Source organism: Terrapene carolina, unplaced genomic scaffold (assembly GCF_002925995.2).
Source record: "Terrapene carolina triunguis isolate 2854851 unplaced genomic scaffold, T_m_triunguis-2.0 Scaffold361, whole genome shotgun sequence".
Classification (NCBI taxonomy): Eukaryota; Metazoa; Chordata; order Testudines; family Emydidae; genus Terrapene; species Terrapene triunguis.
Window position 1 is genome coordinate 554,226 of NW_020664712.1, and position 11,477 is coordinate 565,702.

Below are 11,477 nucleotides of genomic sequence, written 5' to 3' on the forward strand. Positions count from 1 at the left end.
AAAGGGGGCACCCACCAGTGAGGCTAAGGGGAGATGCCCCCATCCCCTCACATCCAGCTGCTGGCAGTGGAATTCGTACCAGGGGGCTCTCCGTGGACTCTGCTGGGGGCTCTAAACCACTGTAGGAGGCTAGTGAGTTTGTGAGGAATATGAAGACACGGCCCCTGTTTATCTGCTGGGGGAGACCAGGGGCTCTCTCTTTCTCCCCACACCTGATCTCCGCAGAGTGGGGGTGGGACTCTGACTGCGATCCACCCAGAGCTTCCATTTGATTGGTTTCTTTCCCCCATGAATAGTGGGGCAGCAGGTACTGAGTGTGGGACTCTTGCTCTTTCAGGGGCCGGTGACCTTCGAGGAGGTGGCTGTGTATTTCACCAGGGAAGAGGGGGCTCTGCTGGACCCCGTTCAGAGAGCCTTCTGCAGAGCCGTTATGCAGGAGAACTATGAGAATGTGACCTCGCTGGGTAAGGATCCCCGTCCCCTCGGTTCTTAGAAGGGGAAATGAAAAGTTAAGGTTCGCAACACCCCACAATGTAACATTAACTCTGCCCTGTTTCAGCAACATGCCAGTGACCCGCACTCTAACGCTCTGCCCGCCCCTGCTACAGAGCACACTGGGAACAGAGCACAAGTGCGGTACAGCGCGACGTCTAACAGCTTCTCTTTGCTAAGGCAAAACTTAGGGTTAGGTCCAGTGTAGTGAATAGAAACTTCCCACCCCTGGCCTGCACTCAGACACTGAGTCTGCTGCACACAGTCCATCACAGACTTTCAACATGTTACTAAACCCGTCACCCTTTGGATATTAGGAAAACTTTTTCACTAGGAGGGTGGTGAAGCACTGGAATGGGTTCCCTAGGGAGGTGGTGGAATCTCCTTCCTTAGAGGTTTTTAAGGTCAGGCTTGACAAAGCCCTGGCTGGGATGATTTCGTTGGGGTTGGTCCTGCTTTGAGCAGGGGGGTTGGACTAGATGACCTCCTGAGGTCTCTTCCAACCCTGATCTTCTATGAATGCCTCCACTTACCCCTCAAGACCACCAGCATGTCTGCCACCAGAGCGCTGACAATCCCCCTGGCAGGAACTCCCCCTTGTGTATCTTCACTGGCACGGCCTATAACGTTGAAATGAGGTTCCCATGCACCTCCCTTTGTATCACAGCCACAGCTCTGCCAAGCTGCTCCAACTAATCCCTCCACCATCCAGTTACAGCTGACCCAGTGCACACAGCTGCAGGGCATGCGGATAAATGCTGGGATTCCCATCTGTGAACACAACACAAACAATGGCACCTTCTCTTAGTCCTTCCTCCTATTCATGATAGATTCATGGCATTTAAAGCCGGAAGGGACTAGGTCATATCGTCTGGTCTCCTGTACAACACAGGCATAGAATTTCATCCAGTTACGGCTGCATTCAGCTGAATACCTTGTGTATGACTAAATCCTACTGAAAGGCTTCAGTCGCTGGAGAAGCCACCTCTTCTTCCCTGGTAGTTTGTTAACCTTTGCACTACCCTTCCTGAACTCTTCTGAGTGGTTCTTGCCAGCTGCAGTGCTAGCGGGGGGGGGGGGGGGGGCGAGTTAAGGTGACGTGGCGTACTTTTCATCTCCTGGTTTTCAGAGGTTTTTTGTTCAGACCCCAGTTGTCGGCGGGCAGGATCGAACCGGGGAACCTCTGGAGCTTAGGGCATGAGCTGAAAGCCGACTGGCCGTTAAGCAAACTCCTTAATCTCTCTTGTTAATTGGTATCGGCATGAGGGTGGGACCATCTGCTGACAGGAGACCGTGTGAGGTTCCTCTCCAGGATTCCTTGGGAGAAGGGAAGGCAGGAAGCAGTGGGAGGGAAGAAGATGATGGGGAGCTGGTGTTCATGGGGTGCCACATAACAGGGAGAGGTCTTAAGTACCAAGGGCTCTTAAGCAAAGTAAGCTGTCATGGGATAAGAGGGAAGGTTCTCTCATGGATCGGTAACTGGTTAAAAGAGAGGAAACAAAGGGTAGGAATAAACGGTCAGTTTTCAGACTGGAGAGAGGTAAATAGTGGTGTCCCCCAGGGATCTGTACTGGGACCAGTCCTGTTCAACATATTCATAAACAATCTGGAAAAAGGGCTAACAGTGAGGTGGCAAAATTTGATACAAAACTACTCCAGATAGTTATGTCCCAGGCAGACTGTGAAGAGCTCCAACAGGATCTTTCAAAACTGGGTGATTGGGCACCAAAATGGCAGATAAAATTCAATGTTGATAAAATGCAAAGTAACGCACATTCAAAAACATAATCCCAACTATACATATACAATGGTGGGGTGTAAATGAACTGTTACCACTCGAGAAAGAGATCTTGGAGTCATTGTGGATAGTTCTCTGAAATCGTCCACTCAAGGTGCAGCGGCAGTCAAAAAAGCGAACAGAATGTTGGGAATCATTAAGAAAGGGATAGATAATAAGACAGAAAATATCATGTTGCCTCTATATAAATCCATGGTACACCCACACCTTGAATACTGCATGCAGATGTGGACACCCGATCTCAAAAAAAGATATATTGGAATTGGAAAAGGTTCAGAAAAGGGCAACAAAAATGATTAGGGGTATGGAACGGTTTCTGTATGAGGAGAGATTAATAAAACTGGGACTTTTCAGCTTGGAAAAGAGGCGACTAAGGGGGGATATGATAAAGGTCTATAAAATCATGACTGGTGTAGAGAAAGTAAATAAGGAAGTGCTATTTACTCCTTCTCATAATACAAGAACTAGGAGTCAACCAATGAAATGAATAGGCAGCAGGTTTAAAACAAAAAAGGAAGTATTTCTTCACACAACGCACAGTCAACCTGTGGAACTCTTTGCCAGAGGATGTTGTGAAGGCCAAGACTATAACAGGGTTCAAAAAAGAGCTAGATAAATTCCTGGAGAATAGGTCCATCAATGGCTATTAGCCAGGATGGGCAGGGATGGTGTCCCTAGCCTCTGTTTGCCAGAAGCTGGGAATGAGTGACAGGGGATGGATCACTTGATGATCCCCTGCTCTGTTCATTCCCTCTGGGGCACCTGGCATCGGTCGTGGCTGGAAGGCAGGATACTGGGCTAGATGGACCTTTGGTCTGACCCAGTCTGGCCGTTCTTATGTTCTTATGAGGGCTGAGAGCAGTGAGAGGAAGGGGACACCTGTGTGGAAGAATAGGACTTAGAGGGAATCAGGGAGGGCTGGTTGAGGAAGAGGAGGGAGAGAGTCAGGGAGGAGAGCTCCTGGGGACAGGTAGAGGGGTTGGCTGCGGGAGAGTAAGACGGAGAATGGGGAAAAGGGGGTGGAGAGCCCAGCAGTGGGGTGGGAGATCTGGGTTACCTGGGAGTGGGAAGGGAAGGTTTCAGGGAGTCAGAGATTTGGAGCAGTCCCCTGAGGCTGCTATTGCCGAAGTCTCTAATGACCTCTCCCTCGGCAAAGCTCAGAGCCCGCACTCCATCCTCCTCCTCCTCCTCCTTGACCTGTCAGCCGCTTTTGACACCCCTGATCGTGCCTTTCATTTTGAAATCTTGTCTTTCCTTGTCCTCTCCTGGTTCACCTCCTACCTGTCTAATCACTTCTTCGGCGTGTCCTTCAGAGGATCCTCATCCCCACTCCAAATTTCCATGGGATTTCCCTGTCCCCTTCTCTTCCTCCTCTGCACCTGCTCTCTGGGTAATGTCTCCGCACACACACACATTCAACTACCGTCTCTGTGCCGGTGACTCACAGATCTGCCGCTTCTGCTCCAGAGCCATCTCCTTCTGTCCCAACGAAAACCTCAGCTTGTCTCTGACGTCTCCTCATGGATCTCTCGCCATCAGCTCAAGATCAACAGTGAAAATCATGGCTCTTAATATTCCCCCCAAGCCATCCCATCACTTCCTTTCTCTATCGCTTTCAGACACCACCACCATATCGCATGTCATCCAGGCCCATTTTTGATGCAGACCTCTCACTAGGTCTTCATATCTAGGCCATCTACATCTTGCATTTTCTTTCTGCATAATGTCCTCAAGATCTGGCCTCTCCTATCCATCCACACGGCTAAAAACTCTTATCCAAGCTCACATCATCTCCTCTCTGAATTATTGTAATGCCTTTTTTCTCTGGCCTGGACACATGCAACCTTGCCCTGCTTCGTATCCATTCAGAAGTAGACCTCCACAGAGCTACCTCGTTATCCTCAGACATGACCTCTGAAAGGTCCTGAGTGGGGGACCTGATAACAATCTTAGAGGCTGTTATAAAGAGGGTGGTGATCAATTATTCTCTATGTCCACTGAGGTCGGACCGAAGTAATTGGCTTCATCTGCAGCAACCAAGATTTAGTATGGGTATTAGGAAAAAAATTCTAACTAGGCAGATAATTAAGTACTGGAATAGGTTACCACGGGATTGTGGAATCCCAATTACTGGAGGTTTTTTTGGAATTGGTTAGACAAACACCGGTAATGGAGGGTCTCATGAGGTCTCTTCCCACACAACTTTTCTTTGGTTCATTATCCTACCCCTTCACTTTGCCTGTGGAGAATGTGGGAATTGAAGTGTAGTCTTATGGAAAAAAATATGCATAACTCCGCTTCCCTGTTCCAGAGAAAGAATGAATGGCTGTTTTGAAGTAAGATAGGCCTGTCTAGGTTGGCATGGAGACACTATCAAGGATAGTCCATGTGTAGGAGTGGAGCGCGCTGGAGAGACAATGGAAGTATTTCTTCACACAATGCCCAGTCAACCTGTGGAACTCCTTGCCAGAGGATGGTGTGAAGGCCAAGACTATAACAGGGTTCAAAAAAGAACTAGATAAGATCATGGAGGATAGGTCCATCAATGGCTACTAGCTAGGATGGGCAGGGATGGTGTCCCTAGCCTCTGTTTGTCAGAAGCTGGGAATGGGAGACAGGGAATGGATCACTTATAGTGACTATGATCCGAACATGGTAACGTGATGGGGCTGCAACTTGGGATAAAGGGACTAGGTTACAAACCACCTAGGCTTTCAGTTGGCTGCTTCCCAAGGCAGAGAGATTCAGACAGGGAAACAGAGAAAGAGAGGGACTCAGGCCATGTCTTCACGAGCACTTATGTCAACGAAACTTGTCGCTCACGGGGTGTGAAAAAAACCACCCCCTCCCCAAGCGACAGACATTTGGTCGGCATAAGTGGGAGACGCTCTCCCACTGACATAGCCAGTGCCGCTCGTTGAGCTGGTTTTATTACGCCGGCGGGAGAGCTCTCTCCTGTCGGCGTAACACGGCTACACGCGTGGTCTTACAGCGGTCCAGCTGTGCCTCTGTACGCTCATAAGCATAGATGTGACAAAGTGGGAATGTTCTTAATGTTTTCTCTGAATACTGTGTGGGTGCCTCAGTTTCCCCTATGCAGTTCTTAAGTATCTAGGTGGGGGGATAAGGGGGTGTGATTGTTGCAGAGCCCGAGAGGGCCAGTGTGATGGTGTCTGCACAGAGAATGGCCGACACCCTGTCCCCTGGCAACTGATGGCCTGGGGCCCTCCCCTGAAGGGTGCCAACGGAAGGTGTTGGAGAACAAAGAGATCAGGTGGCCTCCTGGCCCAGGAAAGAGACAAAGGCCAGAGGAGGGGCTGGAGGGGGTTGCAGTTTAGAGCTGGCTGGGGACACGGGGGGAGGCCCAGAACCCAGGTCTGGCCTCCCCACCCCGCAAGAGGGACCTGACGGAGGGGTCCTGTTTTCCATACCTACAAGCTCTGCTTTGACTGTGTCCTGTCGTCTAATAAACCTTCTGTGTCACTGGCTGGCTGAGAGTCACGGGGAATTGCAGGAAGTGGGGGGTGCAGGGCCCTGACTCCCCTACACTCCGGGACAGTAGACATGGCCTAAGTTGAGGGGGCTTTGGGAAAGCTGGGCATATGCTTCCGACTACATGAACTTTGAGTGAAGTTTCGCTTTACCGGACTAACCTAATAACCCTTAAATACTGTATTCTGGTTGTCCACCTCCGCTCCACCAGCCACAGCCCCCAAGACCACCCCCTCCCACCTCACCATAACATCCCCCACAGCTCTCCCACGCTCCCCACTGACCCCGTAGATCCCACACCAACAGCCTGAGATGCTTTCTCTTTGCTGGCACTTCCCTGCGTTTTCTTTATAGTCCCTCCACCAGACCCACCCTCCCAGTTTCCTGCAGCCACGCCATCTGCTCTCGTCCTCGGCCCTTTCACCATCTTGAGATCATACTTCTTCCCGGGGTCTGCTAGCCGCCCCCCGGCCGTTCCTCACAACTGCTTTCTGTTGTCAGACGCCACCGGTGTGGTGCTCTGCTCTGTCCGATGTTGAGAACATTCGGCTGCGTGCGTGTGTGTGTTCCCTCTGTGTGCTGCCCCGGCTCTGCAGATCGCTGGCACAGCAGACCCCGAGAGAACCCCCAATGACCACAGGCTCCGATAAGGAACGAAGGCACCCGGCCATTGTCAAACGAAGCACAGTAATACTTCCCCACAGACTCTACAGGACATACTACGAATTTGTGCCCCCTGACAATGGACCTGCTCAGTCAGTGGCGGGACTCTCCACTGCCCCCTCGGCCGGACAAAGACGTCCACTCAGTGATGCATTTTTATACACTGGTACAAACAGGTTACACATCACTCCTGACGCGTTGAGGTACAGCCCCTCAACGCATTAGGGTGCTTCCTCTCCCCTGGTACAGGTTGGTTCGAACAAACAAGTCTATCCATCATATTGTCCTTTTGACCCTGTCTTTAGGATGGGTCTGCCTGTTCCTTGTTATCGCTCTGGAATGTGTTCGTACGAGGATGTTCTGGTGCCATCCTGGCACAAGTTCATCTTATTAGTGCTTATACGTGCTTTAAGCAGCCGCCTTCTTGCCAACTTCTGTGAGCAGGGCCTGCCTCTGGCTCACAGCTTAACTTTGCTTTAAGTTAGCAATGTCTTGACCGTTACTTCAGTTCAAGCCTCAGGCCTCATACCAGGCCTCTGATACAAGTAGGGTAACCAGACAGCAAGTGTGAAAAATCGGGACGGGTAATAGGACCCTATATAAGAAAAAGCCCCCAAAATCAAGACTGTCCCTGTAAAATTGGGACATCTGGTCACCTTAGATACAAGGCTTATGTTTCAGGGCCTCGTCTTACTCCACTTTCTAACGACCCTCTCGGCGAATGAGATCATGAGCTCCTTAGCTCATCAGCCCGCCCCACAGTCTGAGTGGGTAATTAAAAACTCCACTCCTTGGTCTACTTCAGGCTTCTGCGATCAGGTCACCTATTAGCGCTCCGTGTTTCGTCACTGAGAAAACACAAGGAGCAGGTGCTCGGGGGGGGGTCCCAGGAGGTGGGGAGGCCTGAGAGTGGTGGGAGGAAGAGGAGTGGGGGTCCTAGTTCTGGTTTCACCTCCGTCTGTTCCAATGTCTCTGAGTGGCCCCCCTGTCTCCCCATCACGTGCCAGGCCTCCTCCGGGAATGAAATTCTGCAAGTCTCCGGCTCCTCGACTGGCCTCTGGACTAAATACCCTGTGTATCGATTGTGCTTACCCAGACAGCTCAGGCTGAGTGCAAATACCCACGGTTCTTCCCTTCGGGTGTCCGGGATCAGTGGTGCATGGTGACAAACAGAGTAATGTTTATTCTGCAGTGGGGAAAAAAGGATAAGAGGGAAAAAAGGATTTTTAAAATAGCCATCTTCACACCTGCCTTTCTTATCCGGAGGCCTGCCATCCCCTGATGGTCAGCTAGGCAGGCCTGACTTCTTCAAACATCTCAATGGGGTCCCCCGTCTGTCTTCCCCCCCCCCAAACAATTACCTGAACTGCCTTCCCCATCCTGAAAAGGAATCACTTTTTAAACTGCTCAAGTCCTTTTTAGGGTGACCAGATGTCCCGATTTTATAGGGACAGTCCCGATTTTTGGGTTTTTTTCTTATATAGGCTCCTATTACCCCCCACCCCCGTCCCAATTTTTCACATATGCTGTCTGGTCACCGTAGTCCTTTTGATCTTCTGGGTCCCAGGCCTCTGCCCGGTTCATCAAAACCCTTTCTGTAAGCAAACTGGCGCAAGGTGGCAAAATACACTAACAGGTCAGGCATCGTCTCTTCACAGCCCTTAGGTGTTTACCAAGAGATGGCTTCCTGCTTGTTTTTTTACAACCCCCTAAACCAACATATTCATGAATGTGTTTTTCTATGGAGCAGGAGGTAGCCCTTCCCTCTGAGAAGATGTGTGTGTGTGTGTGGGGGGGGTAGTGATATCTGGAGGAGAAGACAGGGGATGGTTGAGGGACAGATGGAGAGAAACAGAGAGCCTGTGAGTAAACTGAGAGAAACAGGGAGAGGGAAGAAGGCCAGCTAGAGGGAAACTGGGACAGAAAAATTCCAAGAGTAAGCGGAGAGACTGAAATGGAGCAGGACAGACAGATGTGCAGCGAAAAGTCCCTTTAGTTTAAAGCTGGCTCGTCAAGTCAGTCCATGTTTGACAGCCGTCTTCCTGAGCATCCATTCCTGTCTGTTCCTGACCGTCGGTTCCGGTTGTCTCTTATCACTGATTCGCATGGTCCCAGACAGCCGGAACAGGACTGCCAATGGGTCTGGTCTAACATTCACCCCGATGACCAAGCGTCACTGGAGTTGAGTCTATCTCTTCAGGAAGTCACAAGGGGCACTCAAAGACTGACTTGGAGGTTACACGGCACCCAGTGAGATATTTGGGGAAAAGGGGAACCTATGAGATAATCGCCTGTGCATACCGAGATAGATATATTTCTTTATTTGGAGGGTTATAGTTAAGTACACTCAGTAGTAAGTTTTATAGGGTGTATTATATGTATATATGTACCTTTTTTTATTATATATATTCATCTATTTAATGTAATTGTAGAATCAAGTTCCATTTATTCTAGTTTCGATAAAATCCCCATTATGTTGTTTTGGACAATGAGTTGTATTATTTCAGCTACCCTTAAATAACCTTTTATCCCTGTGTAACACATCCCCGCCAGAAAAATGACACCACCGCTGTGCTGAAACGTTACTAAATCTTGGCTGGAGGCTTGGAGAGGGGGTGATTGGTCCTGCTTTGAGCAGGGGGTTGGACTAGATGACCTCCTGAGGTCCCTTCCAATGCTGATCTTCTATGATTCTAAGGTCAGGCTTGACAAAGCCCTGGCTGGGATGATTTAGTTGGGGATTGGTCTTGCTTTGAGCAGGGGGTTGGACTAGATGACCTCCTGAGGTCCCTTCCAACCCTGATACTCTGAGTCTATGACCCTTGGATATATTTTAAATTACAACCCGATAACCCTACTCGGAGAGCTCTGTTTACATTGACATGCCTAGTTTAAATACCCGTTAGTCACAGACTTCAAAGCGCAAATGTTGCGAGTATGTATAATTTCACTATAGTACGTATAGTTTGCAATACTATTATTGGTTAGTGCGTTGGTCATTTTCAAATGATACCCCACAAGGCATATTGTCTGCCAAAAAAATCATGGCAGTCGTGTGTAGGATGTGAAGAGCCGGGTGCTTAGCGTCATCCTCTCCCCTTTTCCATTCCTGTTTCTGAGGTTTCTCTCTCTGTCCCAGCAGGTGATGGGATGGTGAGTGAGAATGAGGAGCAGAACCCTCAGCAGGAAGACGCTGAGCACGTGGAAGCATACGGGGCATTATCGCAAAGATCTGAAGGGAATGTGTCCATGAGTTGTAGGCAGGGAAAAGATTGTGAGACTCAGCACAGGCCAGAAAGGGAGCAGGGAACTGAGCCAAGGGAGAAAGAGGGTAATTGTCAGGGAAGTCACAAGGAAACCACAGCCCAGCAGAGCATCCCCACAAGTGAGAGAGACCACACACGCCCTGAGTGGGGAGAAAACGTCTGTAGCCCTTCGGCTCTTCTTCAACACGAGAGAATCCGCGCCGGAGAGCCACCCCACCAATGCAGTGAGTGCGGGAAAACCTTCCATCGGAACGCGCACCTGATTCGCCATCAGAGAGTGCACACGGGAAACCGACCCTTTAAATGCTTGGAATGTGGGAAAAGCTTCAGCGTGAGCTCCAACCTGATCGCCCACCAGACCATCCACACGGGCAATCGGCCCTTTTCATGCTCAGAATGCGGGAAAAGCTTCAACAGACGCTCAAACCTTATTACGCACTGGAGAATTCACATGGGAAAGAAGCCCTTTACCTGCTCGGAATGTGGGAAAAGCTTCACGGACAGCTCCAACCTTATCAGGCACCAGAGAACCCACACTGGGGAGAGACCCTATGAATGCTGTGAGTGCGGGAAAAGCTTCACTGACAGCTCTGATCTTATCAGGCACCAACGAACCCACACGGGGGAGCGACCCTATGAATGCTGCGAGTGCGGGAAAAGCTTCAGTCGGAGCTCCACCCTCATTCGGCATCAGAGGATCCACACGGGAGAGACGCCCTATAAGTGCTGCGAATGCGGGAAAAGCTTCAGCGTGAGCTCAAACCTTATTACACATTGGCGAATTCACACGGGGCATCGACCCTTTACCTGTTCCGACTGTGGGAAAAGTTTCACTGACAGTTCCAACCTTACTCAGCATCAGAGAATACACATGGGAGAGAACCCCTATAGATGCGCCGAGTGCGGGAAAAGCTTCACTCAGAGCTCGGCCCTTATTGCGCATCAGAGGATCCACACGGGAGAGCGCCCCTACGAATGCTGCGAGTGCGGGAAAACCTTCAGTGTGAGCTCAGCCCTTGTCGCGCATCAGAGACTCCACACGGGGGAGAGACCCTATAAATGCTCAGAGTGCGGGAAAAGCTTCAGCGTGAGCTCAACCCTCATCATACATCAGAGAATCCACACAGGGGAAAGGCCCTATCGATGCTCGGAGTGTGGGAAAAGCTTTAATCAGAGCTCACACCTGGTTAGACACCAGAGTCTCCACAGGGGAGATAAGCACCATAAAAACCTTGTCTAAGGCTGTCCAAAAAAAAAAGTTTTTTAATACTTTTCTAATTCCCACATAGTGACCTTTAAGGCTCTTTGCAGTGTTTGCATCACTGTGGTCCCGCAGCTCCCCCCAGAAGCACACTGTTGGAGTGAATCCCTTGGTCCTTTCTATCCGCTCCTTCGTCCTGAGTCATGAGAATGTATTTCCCTCCTACTGGGAATGTCCATCAGCCCCAGGTAGGGGAGATGGGATGCCATCATCTTATAGAATCATAGAATATTAGGATTGGAAGAGACCTCAGGAGAAATTGGAGAGGGTCCAGAGAAGAGCAACAAGAATGATTAAAGGTCTTGAGAACATGACCTATGAAGGAAGGCTGAAAGAATTGGGTTTGTTTAGTTTGGAAAAGAGAAGACTGAGAGGGGACATGATAGCAGTTTTCAGGTATCTAAAAGGGTGTCATAAGGAGGAGGGAGAAAACTTGTTCATCTTAGCCCCTAAGGATAGAACAAGAAGCAATGGGCTTAAACTGCAGCAAGGGAGGTTTAGGTTG

The 11,477-nt window shown here is 49.9% G+C and overlaps 1 protein-coding gene across 1 annotated transcript; it reads left to right on the top strand.

The window, feature by feature from the left end:
* Nucleotides 1–429: 429 nt before the first annotated feature.
* On the top strand, nt 430–11,247 carry LOC112104228 (zinc finger protein 501-like). The gene is made up of 2 exons (XM_024196435.3): nt 430–464; nt 9,588–11,247. Exons 1-2 carry the CDS (start codon nt 431–433, stop codon nt 10,949–10,951), a joined length of 1,398 nt encoding a protein of 465 aa, XP_024052203.1. The 5' UTR covers nt 430; the 3' UTR covers nt 10,952–11,247.
* The last annotated feature ends 230 nt before the right edge of the window (nt 11,248–11,477 follow it).